This window comes from Siniperca chuatsi, linkage group LG1 (genome assembly GCF_020085105.1).
Source record: "Siniperca chuatsi isolate FFG_IHB_CAS linkage group LG1, ASM2008510v1, whole genome shotgun sequence".
NCBI classification, from domain to species: Eukaryota; Metazoa; Chordata; class Actinopteri; order Centrarchiformes; family Sinipercidae; genus Siniperca; species Siniperca chuatsi.
Window position 1 is genome coordinate 13,789,225 of NC_058042.1, and position 18,021 is coordinate 13,807,245.

Genomic DNA, 18,021 nt, shown 5'->3' on the forward strand with positions numbered 1-18,021 from the left:
CACCCTGCCATACTGGGACAATAAACACTGTGTCACAGGGACACCATATTTAAAAGTGTGCACAATGCCAGTGACACTCCTCTAATCATTCTTGATCCCATAAAAACTACCTTTTACAACTCAACATCCTTTGACAGAAAGGTACAGTACAGTAAGTAAATTGGCTAAAATTGGCAGAGTTATTGGACCTTTCTTGACCAATGGAACCTAGCTGGTAAAAAGTTTGTAGGGTCAATAATTAAAGGTTAAATCCACACTGAATCAGGCACTACAGAAACCTGCAAATGCTATAGGCTAAACCTTTCAAGCATGTTAAACTTCTGGTCACAAGGCAATTGTTGATATTACACTGCTAGAGGGGAAAAAACTACCATGACATCACTTATTGGGATGTGGACAGAAGTAGGGTACTGCTTGATAGTTGAACCACAAACATAGTCTACCTGTGTCAAATCCTCTATTTTTCATATATTATTATCACACTTTGTACAAATCCACTTTTATATCCTTATAATATTTATTGAATCAATCAACAACGACACTATAGAGCTACTTTACTGAACGTCGGATGTGCAGAGGTGGACTCAGGGTCCCGGCGCGACGTAACAGTCCGCTCAATTTAGGTGCGCCGGTGCACCGCTTAACACCTGACGGCGAGGGCCGGGAAAACTGTTTAAATGAAGCGTAATCTGTCAGACAGCGGCAGCAACCATGTAATTGTCAGCTGACAAAACAAACAACAATGTCGGCCTACAGGGTAAAAGCTATGGTAGCTTTCCTAGTTGAGAAATAATTGCCAGCAATGTTCACAATATGATTTAATGTAAGCCTGAATGACATGCATCGGTTCTCAGGTTTATCAATCTCCCTTGTCCTGTTTATGTTTGAATGGGCCATGTGGTCGAGGTAAGCGCCGCTTCCGCCGCTTGAATTGAGCGGGGCATCCGGCGAATGCGCCGGCTGAGACGCCTTTTAAATGGTGTGCAGACCCCGCCTACCCGGTGTACGCCGGCGTCGTAATGGTGGGGACCCACTGAATGTAACGTACCCTTGGCCACTTGGATGAAGGCGGTGCTAGTGGTGCCCAAGAAGCAGGGCCTTGCCTTTGTGGTTGTAGAAAGAGAAGATGGCTCCCGTTCTGGAGAAACAGCTCCCGAGCGCAGCCGGGGCAGGCGACAATAACAACGAAGAGGAAGAAGGACAAAACCTTTGGCAAGTTCTGCTATTCTTTTAAAGACTTCATGCCTGCCGTGGCCCTTCGTGGAAAAGCACAACCGTAATGGTTCTGCTTTGTCACTGCCGGTTGTTCACAATCAAACACCGGCCCGGCTAACAGTAACATTAGCTCTGACGGAAGCTGGGCGGTCAGATTGCTAACGTTACTTGTGTTAGTAGCTCAGCTAACGTCAGCTAAGTGGGCTACTGCTGATTAGCTACATTGTAGTTGGCCAATACTGTCCATTAGAGTTTTACTAATACAAGGAATCTTGTTAAATTAACAAGAGTCACGTTTGAGTGAGCCATTCATAGTGTCAGGGGCTTTGATAGTTCATGTCAAGACAACACCTTAAAAACTAGCTCCTTTTATGTAGGCTACAGCAAGCTAACAGGAACGCTGACATTAATGTTAACAAGCTAATACCATAACTGGCTAACTGAACTATGCAGAAAAATAATGTTGGCTTTAGTGAACGCTTATCATTAGGGATCGTACTGTTACGGGGCTTCAACTTTTCAGGTTTAATGGATTCAGATGCGTAACGTTAGCTACTTCTCTCTAACGTACCGGTCAGTGGAGATGACTTATCATTTCCTGCTTTTTTTGTGTTGTCGTGGACACATCACTGGGCTAGGTTAGCTAAAACAGTGGAATAATATTCTCGAAAGATTAGAAGATAAGTAATAGTTAAGTTACGTAACGTTAGCCGATTACTGTTTAGGTAGCAACTTGTGTTTTGAGATAGGAAGCTGTCAATGTGCCACTTGACTGTCAGTCTAACGGCTATGCGTAACGTTAAACTGTGTGTCTGTTTTTATCAATATGTGTCTTGTTATTTCTTGTAGGTCCTCAATACTGAGTGAAGTATCAACTAGATCGAGTTCAAAGTTGCCATCAGGAAAAAATATCCTGGTATTTGGTAAGTATCACCTAAGACACATGTGTGAAAGTTCATGCTTCTGCAGTGTATTTATGGTGGTCAACCCTGAGGGGAGGGGAGTGGAGGGCTGGCAAACTGCAAAACCATACTGAACTCACAAAAGCCAAAAATTGCACGTTAAAACCTTTCTGACTTTTTAAACAGTCTGTACTTTAAGATGTGTTTCTTCCCACACTCTTGAAAGGAAGACATAATTAACATAATACACAAAGAGGTGTTCTTGGGTGTGGGCATACTTACATGGGTTTGCTTTCCAAAAATGTGAGAAATACTGCTATTAACCAGAAAGATTTGTGTGAGACATTGCAGCCTCTGACAGTCATGAGAACATGTGCTGCTTTGGAAGTGAAACTATTAAGTCTAGATATGTTTTTGTATAGGCAGTAAGTGAAGTGATTATATCTTGGTACATCATATCCATTATTATTGTAGAATATCCATAATGTAATGTAATGTATTGAACAATGTTATGACTGCAACTCCAGAGAGGTTCCAATACTTGGATGAGCAGATCTGGGTGTAGTACAGTCAATCAACTAATAGATTAATCTGCAACATATTTGGTAATTGAAATTAAAATAGAAGTAATTTTTTTTAAAGCAAAATGCCAATTCCAGCCAGCTTCTTATATATTTGCTAGTTTCTTAGACTTCTGTCATAGTAAACTGAATAGCTACTAATAATAATGAATAATGTCATATGTAAGCTGATGAATAAAATATCTTACAGGTGAGGATGGATCAGGAAAAACATCGCTTGTGGCCAAACTTCAAGGAGCTGATCACAACAAGAAAGGGAGGGGACTGGAGTATCTGTACTTAAATGTCCACGATGAGGACAGAGATGGTGAGTTTACCTGCTGTAGCTTTTCTGTGGGCAGTGGCCTTTACAAAATAACAGTAGTTTAAAACAATAATTGTATTGCTTGCAGACCTTACTCGCTGTAATGTGTGGATCCTGGATGGAGACCTATACCACAAAGGCCTACTTAAGTTTGCTGTTTCAGCTCAGTCACTACCTGACTGTCTAGCTGTGTTTGTTGTGGATATGTCACGGCCCTGGACCATTATGGAGTCACTGCAGAAGTGGGCCAGTGTGCTACGTGACCATGTGGACAAGCTCAAGATCCCACCTGAGGACATAAGAGAAATGGAGCAGAAGAGTAAGTAATGTTTAACTTTGTCTACCATATGTCAGTCACATTGTGGACTGTATTGAAATGACAACTCCAATATAGTAAATTGTCAACGATGTGTGTACTAATAATAAACACAATGCTTTTATTTTGAAAATTTAGCTCTTAGCTTGAAGGTCTTTTTCTGCTGGACCTAGCTGGACATTCAAAACTATGTGCCGCCTTTTAAGAGGTCTGGTTTAGAGGTAAAATCTCAGGTTTCGTTATACTGTCCAGTAGTACCCACAAATTATAATGTGTACATTTTTATTACGTAGCTAGCCTGTTCTCTGGTGGAGCATTTAGTCAATGTTTAGTGGATCATTGGTTAAGATTAATATAAGGTGGTGATTTGTTAAGAGGCAGTCTTTTTATGTCTCAACATGCAAAAATCTGAGACATTAAATGGAAATATGATATGCCTACATTTTCTTGAATTGTATATCTCAGGAGAGGGCTAAAATGAAACAGCTCTCAGAAAAGGTGCCTGAAGCATTCCAGGGTGGAAGCAATGGTAGTCTTACATAATAAGAGCCAGTCTGCTTGCTGACTGGCTCTTATTGCTGCTGGGAAAAAGGAGAGATTGGTCGCTGCGTAGCGTGGAAGGCAAGCACTGTATAAAATTACACATTGTCATGGATATTCCTAGGTCATCATCAGAGAGGCCCATGATCCTCAGCTGTGTGTTCTGGCTGGAGGCAAGTTCTGCTAATCAACGAATGTGATGCACTCAGATGTTGTTCTCTTGTTAATTTTAGACCTGGTCATCTCTTGCTTATGAACAGTTCTTTTGTGTTTGGGAAAAATGCTTTTGGAGATGACTTTTCAGACAAGATAGTTCAGCCTGCAGGGTTTTACATAAGGTTCCTGTCTGCCTCCAAAGTCTGCTTGCTGCTGTTGCTCTAACAAGTCTGAAATGACTTATCACAAATAAGTAAAATTGTTTAATGATGCAGATGAATTTGACAGAACAGGTCTACAAATGTTCTCAACACATAACATGCTAAAAAGTGACAAGTCGTAACAAGTTGTCTGAGCTGCTGGCAAATGTGTGAAAAAGAAAAGGGAAGCTGGTAGCCAAGTGACGACTAAAGCACATTCTTAATTAATAACACTTGAAGTGGGTATAACGACTTTTAATGGGTCCACATTTTCAACTTGCTTTACTGACTTATTTCAGTTCAAGTGGCTGTATTAGTTCAGCATTGTTGAAATTGATTCATACAATGCAGTAGAAAGGAAATACTGGTATACCTTGTATTCAGTACAAGTAGGCTTGAACATTCATATATTGCAACTGTGGTGTTTGTCTGTACTGTGGAGGTATTTTTTTTTGTGAGGTTTGTCAGATTTCTCTAGGGTTCCTCCTACTTTTTCTCTTTGGCCAGAAATTTCATCCCCACCCACTGACATGGTCAGATTTCCAGTTTAGCTGAGGCATGTCATCCAGATAAAGCATCTTAGTTGTGATGTCAGTAGCAGATTGGTGAGACCTAGTCAGATTACGTATTTGTGGATTTCAGTTTGTGAGTGAGAGAGACAGGCTGAGTGGCTTTTGTCCAGGGAGTCTTGCAGGCTTCTTGCATCATGGTTCCCTCCCCTCCAACAGCAGCGTCAAGGAAAGGAAGTAAAGTGAGTGGGTCTGAATACAGTCAGTGGGCCGGACGTTCTGACTCCTGCTGTACTGTAACTGAAGTAGGCTGGCTGCTGAAGTTGTCTCAAGTCAAATTATAAGATCAACCTATTGCTGCCTGGGTCACGCATTGAAATGACAAATATTTCACTCAGTGACTTCTGTGGTAGCAACAAGACAGGGTTTTTTCCAAGCTACAGTATCTGGTGTAGGCAAATATCTTGAGTATTTTGTTTTGACTGTAGGTCTGTTTCACTTAAATTAAAGGAAACAAGTAACCCGACGGCTGTAAAGATGTTTTAGCTCAGCTAAACAGTTCAAGACTGATGTAAAAACTTGTCTTACCAGTGCCAGTGAGACCAAATTTGCTTATCTGACCTTTTGTTCCTAGATAAATTTGAGCTTTGGGTTTCACTGACACCTTTTTTAAAGAAATTAATAAACCTAATAATAAGGATCTCGATGACTTATGCAGGTCTTTTCTTTTGTGATAATTTTTTTAAGGTACATATACTGTACTTAAAGTACAGTATATTTAATTTATTGAAGGCTGAGCAGTCCTCGATTATGTGTGCCAATGCATTTTGACCTCACCTTTGTTTGTATAACAGATACAAGTCTCAGTGGGGCAAAGTCTGTCTGTCTTTGTCTCTTTCACTTTGTATTTTAAAGTGGTACTCCACTGAAAATCTCTCTATTTGGCATCATGGAAAAAGTATCAAAACGCCCATACAAACTACTCAAATCAATCCTTTAGCATAATCCATTGCTCTGCTTCACTGTGGTGGAGATAGAGCACCGTGATGAATGGATTGCAGTGAAAATAATGTTTGAGTGATGTTTCTTTTTTTCTTTTTTTTTGCTAGTAGCTACTCCTGTTTTATATTTTTTCTTGACTAGTCGATTTTAAGACATTCTTAAGACATCTAAAAATGTTAACAGTAAATTAAATACTGTCAGGTTTTGATCAATGGCTAATTGATCTGGTCTCTTGTCTGTGTTTTCATTCAATACATCGCCTAGTTGTGTGCCATGTCAAGGCCCAGCACACCCTTGTGTAGCTTAAATTATCTGCACTGGAAGTCTGACTTCTTTTAGCAGTCATTAAAGCAGTCATTTGTAAATGAGGTTCAGATGGCCTTTGTATATAAACTTCAGCAAGAAAAAAGGCCAGAGATTTCCATGAATCTTCCTTTTGGATTGTGTAAAATCTGCATGTTAAATTCCTGCTCTTAAGCCCTAATGTACATACTCCAACCTATTGGTGCATATGCACTGGATTTGTGTAATCCTGTATCCAAGAAGGGGTTCCCTTTTTAGATTGCTTGTAACACCAGTTCTCAGCCCCTATACTAAATCTCATGTTTGAGAGGAGGCTCAAAACAACAAGGCAGTCTGGCTTTGTGGGCTGTCCCCAACTGCATTCCTGAACCTCCTGAGGAAGTAGGCCAAAGCTTCCTGCGTATAACCCACCCACCACTACACCGCAGCCTTGTAAATGTCTGGACAGCTGGGGCAGCACAACAGGAAAGTGAAAAATGCCATATATTTATCTTTTTCTACCTTTCACCCAAAGCCTATTATTAACAGTGGAAATTTAGCATAATTAACACAATTTCTCCCAAATATACTAAACTATACAAGACTTATAACACTAATGACTTGTATGTGCATTTAATTTTGGAATTTTCTTAATCAGTCATTGGGCAGGAGCGGGCATATTTGAATATATATTACATTTTTTTTAATATATTAAGTGCCATGCATTTGCGTTGACCCCATGATCTAATCTCAGGGACATAGTTTGAGGTTGAGCACAATTAACACTGCGCTATAAAATCATGTTTATAGTTCTGCATCAGCATGTTGCAGAGGCACGGGTGGCTCCGTAGCTTTACCAAAGGCACCAACAAAGATGATGTGCACATCAAAAAATTATAGGGCTCTGGCCCGTAAAGTATACCCCTGCAGCCCCTGCGAGGTGGGGGACCCCGCAGTCCAAACAGGCCCCACGCCACAAGCACCATTCCTTATTACCAAGTGTGCCTGATGTAGCCATGGCTATTAAACTATTTCTTACTCTACCTGTGACTTTCGCAAGCGCACTTCTAAAAACCAGGGCCACTGGACTGAGAGTCAGTCACAGTTGGGGGTGCTGAGAGAAGGTCAGTCAATTTTTTTTCAATTAAATTCAATGGCTTTATTGGCTTGAATGTTTTGAGAGATGTGACCCACGACCAGTTCATCATAATTTAAAATAATGCAGCGCAGTGAGGATACAGACGTTTCATGGAGGAGACGAGCTTATAACGCAGATCTATCTATCTGTCTGTCACTAACTCCAGTCTGAGTGTAGTTCGTACACTTATAAACCACAGAACATTGACATTAGACATTATGATCAGAGAAAAAAAATAAATAAATAAAAAATTAAAAAAAAAAAAAAAAAAAAAATATATATATATATATATATATATATATATATATATATATATATATATATATAATCTCTGTGTCTTCATCACACTTTTATCAATTGCCGGTTTTTAATAATGCCTGGGGGACAATGAGTAATGAGTCAAATACCATGGACAGCTCCTGCAATCGTGGCCGTCGCAGGATCACCTTGACTGCAGTTGTGACACTTTAAAAAGCTCAATACAATTAACTTTACAATCTGTGTCTAAAGTGTGTTCTAAAGTTGTCTGTTAAATCTCATTTGCGTTTGAAGTGATTTAGTATCCTCACTATGAAAGATGTTAAATTTTGACTGCTCTGTGCTGCAGGGAAGGGGCCCACTCAGGGTTAGCTGCGGCCTCATATGTTTGTGTTACGGTACTGATAGGGCTATAGAGATACCAAGTGGAGACCACTAGACCTTTGGATTGGTCAGCTTAATGTTGTTGTGTTTTTTCTGGTGTTTTGAAGAGTTTGTTACAGACAAAGTGAAGGAAGGCTCAATAATCTTGTTAAATGTGTTGCTAATGCCTGACACTTTTATATTTTAGGTCTTTTGGGCACCTTAACATTTTGCACATAATTTATTTTGTGTAACTTGTCAATTGTATCCTGAGAGTGTTATTATGTCACTACACCCTGTTAAATGCATGTCAGAATGGGTCAAAATGCAGAGAGAGAGAACATTCAGAAATGCAAACCAATTAGATACCAGTTGGGGAAAGAAAGACATTTTTATTTGATAAGAGGGGCAGGTTAACTTAACTGCATAAACACCATTGGGTCAAATTTTTATTTATATCTACTGGTACATGATGAGATCTCCTTTCAATATACACATTTTGCCTGAAGATTTTCTTATAAAAATACACATGTTCTTTTAGTGATTTATTGTAAAATAGGGGTTAACTATGGCATTGAAAACAAGGTGAAAAAGCCTTTGTCCATGGTGTGATTTTTGTTATTTTTTATTTTTTTTAAAGTGTACAGTGTGAGACTAGGCATGATCATTTACTAAAGAGATAGGATGAGGCAGATATAAAGACATTGGGAACTGAACTAATCTTCATTTTTGTTGGGCTCATCCAGAGCTGTATGTTCACTAATGGTCTGAATTCCTATCTTTTATTCCCTTTGTCTTTCCACCAGTGGTGAAAGCGTTCCAGGAGTATGCAGAACCCGAGGATGCCACCCCATCCTCTCCGCAGAGACGGGCCCCAACCGCAGGTGAAGACGAGGCCGTTGTGCTACCACTTGGGGACAACACACTCACACACAACCTGGGCATTCCAGTGCTAATAGTTTGCACAAAGGTAAATAATAACTGCAGCCCAAAATGTCTTATGTGTGAAGCCGTAGACTCTATCTAGAGACAACTAATGTTTTGGTCTTGCTGTTAGAGGTGTTACCAATCTAAAGCTTGAAAGCGTTTCAGAGGTACTTGTGTCTAAGGTAGGGCATTTGCTAGGTTCTCTGACCTAATACATCCTTGTGACCAGAGCCAAAAGAATGATACCAAATCAAATGTAATGGAATACTTAATCATGGCTAACAGTACAATAGTATTGTTCAGTTTGCTGCAAAAGACAACAACCTAATACAAAAAGATTGCAGTTGTTTGTATGTTTCTCTTGGTATTGTGTCAACTCCTAATCCTTATGGCAGTTATAAAGCATTATATTGGTTAATCATTCTCACTACTAAAAAGTGCAACTTCCCATATTTCACACATACAGCCTCTACAATTTTGTTTTTAGAAATGATACTTATTATACCATCTATTTCCCCACAATGAGCCATAGCCTTCTGTTTAGAGGGTGTGTCCACTGGGTTTAGGAGTTCCTCAAAGTGCTCTTACTTAAACAGTATCCTCAGAAACATTTAGGGATACTTATCTTAGGATCAGATCACTTGGTACACCCCCTAAGTAATGTCCTGCCACCCTCTCCTTAGTTGCTGACTGGTTTTCCAGAACCTCTTTGGGGCCACCTGTGGTCATGGTCCATAGCTTCTCTAAACTCCCCTAAACTCCCCTTACACCCTGGGCTCTGCTTTTTTAAACTTCTGTAGCCACAGCCCTTCTAGCCTGTCGGTACCTCTCTGTACTTAAACCTGTGTTGTGTGCGATAAACAAGCACAGAAAGCCTCCTTTAACACCTTGACCACCGCCCTTACTGCTGGTTTTCTCTGATGGGTTTTATATTGTGTTTTGTGAGGCAGTATCCTCTAATAAAAAGCTGCCATTATACTTGCTTGTTAACCCTTCAGGCAAAGACCAGCGCTGAATAATACATTGTAGCCATCAGCAGAGCTTCACATGCTAGCTGTGACTAGAAAATGGTGAATGTGCCTTTTTTATTTTTTATCTTTGGTGCCTCTGTCTAGCTCTTGTCAGAGAAAAAGTATTCAGCTTGGCAGAAAAAGTAGTCATTCTTTGCTTTGTATCACTTTATCTTAGCAATAGACACTAAAAAAAAGAAATATTTTGACTTTTGATTGTCAAATTGTGCGGTCAGTCTTCTCATGAACCTCACCCCTTCTTTCATGACTAATTATGGAAGCTAGAGACCCACGGGCAGGAAGTACTGTGTTTCAGTGCTGTCACTGCCACAGAACCACATCTAGTTGCCCATCTGCTGCCCCCAGAGGGAAAGAAGATGTGGTCATTTTAGGAGTCAGCCCTGGTTTTACCAGAAATTCACCAGGCAGCACAAATAAAAATATCTGCCCACAGCCTCACAAGGGCGAGTTTGCACCCATGTCCTAACGACACATAGTTTTACATACATTGTAGAATATGCTTAAGACGCAGAGAGCAGTGTAACCCTGTTCATATATTAGTGAATGCTGACCTTTTATTGTCTATGTAATTAAAATATTGATCTCTTTCCTTCTCGCAATCTTTTATTCTTCAGTGCGACACAGTCAGCGTACTAGAGAAGGAGCATGACTACAGAGAGGAGCACTTCGATTTCATCCAGTCCCACATCAGGCAGTTTTGCTTACAGTGTATCCTTTTAATGCATATTTGTTCGTAATTTATTGGAATTCAACATTGACTGTTCAAACAGAAATGGGCCATAGATCAGGTTTTTTATATGGCCCGTAATATCTTGTTGATTGAGTCAATCAATCAATCTACCATCTATGTCATTACCCCAACAATTGCTGCCTTAACTGAATTAAACAGATGGAGCTGGCCTGATATATACTTCAGTCAAAGAGGAGAAGAACATGGATCTGCTTTACAAATATATAGTACATAAGATGTATGACTTCCAGTTCACCACACCTGCCTTAGTGGTTGAGAAGGATGCAGTGTTCATGTAAGTGAAGCTGTAAGATGCACTGGTTTATTTAGTTTATCATGGTTTCTTTGGTTTTTCATCACTGTCTCAAGTATTACTGACTGTCATAATTGGAACTTTTAGGTAATGTTGCCAAACGGGGTACACTGCCATCTTGCTTTTGGTTTTTATAATCAATGACATACCAAAAAACAAATTCTAATTTATATTCCTCTACTTAATTATCTACAACAGAATTTATATCATTGCATCCAGTGTAAATGAAGTCTCTTCCTTTCTTTCAGTCCATCTGGATGGGATAATGAGAAAAAAATTGGGATTTTGCATGAAAACTTCACAACAGTCAGACCCGAAGATCCATTTGAAGATTTTATCACAAAGCCGCCAGTACGAAAGGTATGGCAATGCAAATACTGACAAAATGTAAACTTTAAGGTTGATATTACAAGCCAAAGTATAACCACATGCTTCCTCCTTTGCTCTTCTTCACAGCTGGTTCATGACAAAGAGATAAATGCAGAGGATGAGCAAGTATTCCTGATGAAGCAACAGGTATGTTTCAGGCTTTCATATTTCATGATTTCTGTCACCAGCCACTGAGATTTACAATAAATACAGTATGTTTGAAAGCAAGCTTTCAAAATCAAACTGGATAACACGAGATAGAAGTTATTTAACAGTGTGAGTATTATTGGTAGGTTAAGATATCTCAAAAAAACAAACTACAAACAGATTTTGCTTCAGTTTAGTGAACAGCTAGAACCCAGGACCAGTCCTATTTGTAAGATTTTAGTGGTGATCCTGAAGTGGCATTTTCACTATTAAACAAATTTGTATAATGTACTCATGTGCTGGTGAATGTCTGAAACTTCCACATGACAGTAACATTGAATTAACTTCCTATTTTCTGGACAAATAAATCAGGAAGGCAGTCTTAAAAACACTCAACTGAGGCTTCAGCTTTGCAGGTTAGAGAAGTGTGTAGTGTTTGTTTAGGTTTCTTTCTACCAATTTTATTTCTGTTTATGGACATCTAAATTAAAGTTTGTACAGGAGTTGATGGAAACTGTCTAATCTTATCTTGCATACACTGTGCAGGTTTTCAAAATGAGATAAATGTTTGAAATGAATTTTCCAGAAAATCCAAAATGAGTCAACCATGTCTGTTAGCAGTATCCATCTTGACATCCGAATGCTTTCTATTTGAGTGTGCATAGGAAGCTATTGTTGGAACCATTTCTGACCAACCAATTCTGAATTAAGCTTCACTTTGCAACTTATTTTTCTCTGCAGTCTTTGTTAGCGAAGCAGCCAGCTACGCCAACGAGAGGAGCAACAGTAAGTGGAAGTTTTTCTTTGCACTGTATTGTTTTTCTTCCGGATAAACAAACTAAAATATTTGTTTGTGACCACGGTCTTCCTCTTGTTTCTGCGTTGCAGGAGTCTCCGGGACGGACAGCCTCAGGGTCTCCCAGGCCTGCAGGTCGCGCCGGCCAGCCCGTGACCAGCGGCTCACCAATGGCTGCTGTCAAAAAGCCTGACCCTAACATGAAAGGTAGGAGCTCTATGAGTGCTCATTTATTTTCATACATGATTATTGAAAATCCTTCTTTGCAAATCCAGTGTTCTCTAGTTTGCGTAGTTTCTCCCTGCGGCTTTCTGTTTTAATTCAGGATTGTCTTTAATTCATCCACATTTATTGAAACCAATGTTTGGACTCTTTTGAATGTAATGTGAACAACTTTTTCCTGAAGTACAGCAATGTTGCCCCCAAGAGGTAACAACTAATATAATTCACATGAATTTATTCCTGCACACCTCCTGATCTGGCCACCCTCAAGCAACAATATGGACGTTCTCTCCATTATTACATAAGTACAGTAGAGGGCTAGGGCATTCCACCTTAAAAGAACTGAAGGTTGGGTTTAACTAGATTTAACTAGAGGTCTGTTAACCCTCACCTATTGTGGTTTTGAATTGCAATTTTGTTAGTGGAGTTAAAATTGCATACTTGAAAGGATTTTTTTAGACTTTTTTTTACTCTCTCGGACAGATAATTTGGAATCACAACATTATAGGATGTTGGGCATTAAAGCAAGATAATCTGTTAATAATCAGCCTATGGTCTCAGTAGTCTTAGTGTTGAGAAGGGAACTAGCAACTCATTAAGTGTGATGGGTGATGGCTTTGACATTTTTCACAAGAATAGGAAGTTTCATTAATACAGAAGTGATTTTAAGTTCCACATTTCTCCTGCAGCAGGGGCTGCCAATGAGGGAGTGCTGGCTAACTTCTTCAACAGCCTGTTGAGTAAAAAGACTGGATCCCCAGGGAGCCCAGGATCTGGAGCAGTTGGAGCTGGAGTGCAAGGGTCTGCAAAGAAAACAGGTACAATCTCTTATTCCAGCACACTCACCTCTGATCTCTACGTATTTTCAAACCTTCTTCCTTACAGGTTAGCAGTTGTCCTTTTTATCAAAACCGTTATAAATCATTATTGTTGACTATAGCATCCCGTAGCATCCACACTTAAGTCCAGACAAGAGGAGTAAGAAATGGGGCCTTTTGTTGATAGTGGCTGTGGACCATTTTGCTGTCTGGAGTTTTATCTCTACAGCCTGAGAGAAGGTTAAAACAGGAGAAAAAGAAAAGTTGTCCTCATTGACTGAACTTCTGACATCTGAGGAAACTTGTGGACAGGCCTGTATGCACCAAACCTCCAATCATAAGTGCCCCCATTAAACTAATGTCACTCACTCCATGTCATATCTCACTGCTCTCTTGCTCAACTAATTTATTTACCTGTTTTGTTTTTTTTTTTACTTGAGTAACCTCAGCTGTTTTGCATGTCAACAGTTCTTATTTTCACATCCAGCATGTTTGTTTTTACTCTTTGTTTTACTATTATTAAAATATAACAGTCAAATACTGTTTGTGAAATGTCTGAATCTACCCAGTGAAATGTTGAGGGCAAACATTGCATAATTCATCTCTCTGTCTGAGACCACTGACATGTACTTTTTGTTCCAGTGCTAACATCTCTGTGAGACCCAGCTGACAGGATAATGCATGCGTACATGTTTGTCTGATTGTCTGTTTCCCATGCCAATAAAGCCCCATTGAATTGATTAGTTTTGCATGTGTGTTAACTGTGGCAGCGAGCCGCCATTCTCCAGCATGGGACTGCATCACCATCCAACCCTCATCCATCCGCTTGCTGACCATAGAAAACTGATATTTATGAAATCACATTGAAGCTACAGGAGATTACTTTTGGATTTTGTCTCCTGTTTTTTCCAAGGGCAGAAGCCGGGTTTGACTGATGTCCAGGCTGAGTTGGACAGGATGACTCGCAAACAAGACTCCATGGTTTCAGCTAACAACATACCACCGCCGACAGAGAACGAAGCGTGAAGGCAACAAAAACAGCTGCATCGTCCACTGCATTTAATACTCTGGAAAAATACATGTACATGTGAGCATAAAAAAATGACCAAATTCCCAATGTCTATATCAGTCAGCACACACAGTGGTTTCACCAAAATGAGTTTCAGATGCTATCAGATATTTTGGTGTTCTGGTGAGATGGGAAGAGAGATTACAGAGATGGAGGTGTTTAATGAGATGATACATGCTGAAGGCTTGGCTTTATTTCTGTCCTCTCTTCCACTGTAAATGTTGTTTTGTGAGGGGTGTCAGTTTATGGAAATGTGTGCACACTCCCTGGCAGCCAGCCTGATGCGCTGGACTGCAGGACTACCCCCCTATTTTCTGGGGTAAAACACCCTCTCCTCATGGGTTTAAAGAGTGGAAATATTTCAGGCCATGTCGCCTCTGGTTCATCTTATCTTATGGAAGGAATTTGGTTGCGATTGGAAAGGTATTTAAACTTTAAATATATTCACTGAGAAAAGTAATTCAAATACTTGCAAACATATGTAGTATGTAAAAAAAAAAAAAAAAAAAAAGTTGGATATGATACTGATGTATTTATACAAAGTTCCTCCTTTTTATTTTATTTTGTGCACCGTTATCGGTTTAAGGAAACATTCATCTGTATCACATAACATGTTAAAATGCCACTGACGTCATGACACTAATATGACAAGTCCAGATAGCTGATAGCATATCATATCGTTGGCCCTAGTCATCTCGAAGGATTCTGTAAATATAAATACAAAAATATCTATTCAGGTTAACTTTGATTTTGTATAAAATGCAATTCTGTCCAAATTCTGAAAATAGCTTCTTTGACTAAATGAGACTGGTTGGGATTTGACAGACTTAGAGGTTGCAACAGAATCGCTTCTTTTAGCTACATGTGTGTATATTTGGGGAGGGGTTTGGGCAGCATCTTTCCTACTATAACTCCTAAGTGCCTCGCACAGTTAGCTGTTTGTGTCATAGTAGAGGTGCTTGTCTGCATAAGAGGAAATGCACTGTAGCACCATCGGTTAAAAGGTATTTGTCCATTTCTTGTCATCCAAATAATTTATTTCGTTTTACATTTTTGTTAATGTACAACAAGTCTGTGGTCGCTGTTATTTTTCAGAAATAAGATTTCTTTGGCCTAGCTGATAGCGTTCAATAGAGCAATAGATTTAATGCCTTCATACAAGCTGTAAAGGCTGCTGATATTAAGAAAAAACACGTGATGGAACTTTTGGGCCCACCAGACGAACACTTCCCGTGGTTGAAACCACTCGCTTTGTAGCCAAAAGACAATAATTTGCTGTGGTTTGAACAAAATGAGATATTGTATCCTTCAGTGTTTAACAACACTGTCCTCCTTTGGTTTCACATGTTTTATTCACACTGTACTTTGCATGTCAGTTAAAACATTCCCAGTTTCTACATGAAGTAGCTGTAGAGACAGATCCCTGTAGGAAACCTGTTTGTCCAGTCAGGTCTTTTTGTTCGGTCTCTTTCAGTGCCCATTTAAAAAGACGACCTTTGCCTTCAATGTACAACAGTTTGTCACACTGGGCACCCTGCCTTCACAAGAATGTTCCTAATTAATTTGTGTCCTTAAGGGGTTGCTTAATTGTCTTATGTAACTTCTCTTCTTTTAAAAAAAAAAAAAAAATTAAACCATTATACTGTACCATATCAAATAATCTGTAATAATATTTATGGTTTCATGACACCATAATCTAATCAAAATTAATTAAGTGTACATTATCATTCTTAAGTCTGTATGCAAGGCCCTGCTTAATCCTATGGATAGTGTACATCAGTAGCTTTCACAGAATTAATGGCAAGTGTCAAGAGAGCAGCTATTTGCTATTCAAATAATAGCAAAAAAGGAAAACTGGAGTGAATTGGAACATGGAACCAAAGATGCACATTAGTCACTATTTTCTGTTTTTATAGTTGGTAATCATCCATAAGATTAACCAGTGACCATTTCTTGTCCTACTCTTGCATGGAGTCCTTGCATTCCAAACCTCAGACCTGCCTATGAACTCTTGTTTTGAATAACACCCTATAAACATGGTAGAAATGCCTTACTCCACTCAACCATATCTGGGGTTTCAGGAGTCAAAGGAGAAAAAAAAACAGAATTGTCTATGGTAGATTATGGTAAATTCTTTAAACTGGTCTACAAATACAATGCGACTCTGTAAGGGAATAACCACAAGACCATATTGGTGTACAGTCTACTTCATGCATGATTTGATTTGTTGTCAAAATGATGCTACACATCTGGTCTGGATTTACTTTTGATAAAAATGAAGCTCTTACTGTTTTTATTTTTCATTTATTTTTCCCTCTCTTTTTTTGTGACTGGGTGGAATGTGCACCTGAGGGTCTGTTGCCGAAGAGAAATGAAGCACAATTTAAGAACAGCCAGGAGCAGTACCACCACATGTTGAAATAAGCACTTTTCCTTGGACACTTGTATCAATTCCCTGTTGGTACAGTTAAAGATACAGAATGCATAGTTTTCTCTTTGCCTTGCCTTTTTAGAACATTTAGTAATGAACATAGAAGTTAACCTGCACAGTAAAACTTCATTATTTATCTGCATTTGCTGCTTAAGTTATGGAAGGTGCCCCTGGTGGTTAACTATGGAATAACCCCCTTCTACTGGTGATATTGTACATTTAATATCACTCCTCTAGAAATCATTGTCATTACATCTTTGCTAGGGATGTTTTTTGGGACATCTTGAAGTAGAACCAAATAAATGTCCATTCATTTTCAGCTTAGTCCTTTTTGCCCATGAAACGTTCCCTTGTTTGTGTTTACATCCCACTTAGGTATGTTTTGTTTTTGTTGTCAAATATGGTTTTGCCCATAGACACTTTCTGTTGAAAAGAATTTGGAAATGTCAGCCTAACCTGATTGACCACACAGATAATTCTTCATAAAACATGGCCACACTTGTTAAAATTTGGCATTTAGCTGAGTGGAATGAAGTGTTTTCCTGCTGCTTGGTTTCAAAGTTGCACTTGCTCTTTGTAAAGATTGGATGTTGCTCCCAACATTGAATAATGAACAGATGTAACTTTTGTACTCACACGTCAGTTGAAAGCAACTGCCTCTTCACGTGCTAACTGAATTGCCTTCAACCACTATTGACAGTCTACATCTGTATGAGACTATGAGCTTCTGCTTCCAGTCCTTTTGTATTCAGGATATCAAGACATTGTAAGCACATGGCTGGCTGCATTTTTGTGTCCTGAATTAATTCAGAAGTTTGATTGTATGACTTTAACACAATTCTGTAGGCCTCTAAGCTGCCATGTGGATTCTAGCTTCTTATGCCGACAAAGATAAGGAAAATGTTTATCAAACCCCTGGCTTCAATAAAACCAAGAATCCAAACGTTGGTTGACTTTCACATTTTTGCGTCTATGTATAAAATGTTTATTGATTTTTCATTTTACCACGAAACACTAAAGGTTGTAAGAACAGACCATTTTTACCACTACTTTAGTTACTCCACAACCCCTAACTCCAGCCCCACACTACAGCACAAACAGTATGAAATAGTGACATTACTAACTAATGACAACTATTGTGCTGATTGCTCAATTAAAAATAGACATGTAAATAGAAAGATCGTTTGCCACTGCACTGTAACAAATGCAGTAAGTTTATTTGCATGTCAGTAAAACACTGAAAGATCACAAGCATCACCATGTAAAGATTTAAATATATCCATATTGTAGTTGTAACAAAGCCTCCCTTTGTTTTGTATTCATCAAATGTTATGAAAGGTGAAAGCAGTACAGTCCTAGTAAATCAATGTGTATTTTCCACCAGAATCACATGATCTATGTA

General features: G+C 39.1%; 1 protein-coding gene across 4 annotated transcripts; it reads left to right on the forward strand.

Annotated features, from left to right (window-relative positions):
* Nucleotides 1–1,023: 1,023 nt before the first annotated feature.
* dync1li2 (dynein, cytoplasmic 1, light intermediate chain 2) lies at nt 1,024–17,566 on the forward strand. Of its 4 annotated transcripts, none has more exons than XM_044205978.1 (13): nt 1,024–1,212; nt 2,065–2,138; nt 2,889–3,005; nt 3,091–3,321; nt 8,573–8,736; nt 10,339–10,432; nt 10,614–10,749; nt 11,016–11,127; nt 11,224–11,283; nt 12,025–12,069; nt 12,172–12,286; nt 12,994–13,119; nt 14,038–17,566. In XM_044205978.1, exons 1-13 carry the CDS (start codon nt 1,127–1,129, stop codon nt 14,052–14,054), a joined length of 1,377 nt encoding a protein of 458 aa, XP_044061913.1. In that variant the 5' UTR covers nt 1,024–1,126; the 3' UTR covers nt 14,055–17,566. The 4 variants fall into 4 exon arrangements, with proteins under 4 accessions (XP_044061913.1, XP_044061897.1, XP_044061903.1 ...); XM_044205962.1 differs by having other exon boundaries at nt 1,026–1,212; nt 14,033–17,566; XM_044205968.1 differs by having other exon boundaries at nt 1,029–1,212; nt 12,991–13,119.
* Nucleotides 17,567–18,021: the final 455 nt, after the last annotated feature.

Excerpts from the sequence above, each read along its gene's own strand:
- dync1li2 (XM_044205955.1), top strand. The coding sequence starts at position 1,127 with ATGGCTCCCGTTCTGGAGAAACAGCTCCCGAGCGCAGCCGGGGCAGGC. Across the intron at positions 11,284-12,024 it reads TATTCCTGATGAAGCAACAG|TCTTTGTTAGCGAAGCAGCC; the intron begins GTATGTTTCAGG and ends TTTTCTCTGCAG. Across the intron at positions 12,070-12,171 it reads CGCCAACGAGAGGAGCAACA|GAGTCTCCGGGACGGACAGC; the intron begins GTAAGTGGAAGT and ends TCTGCGTTGCAG.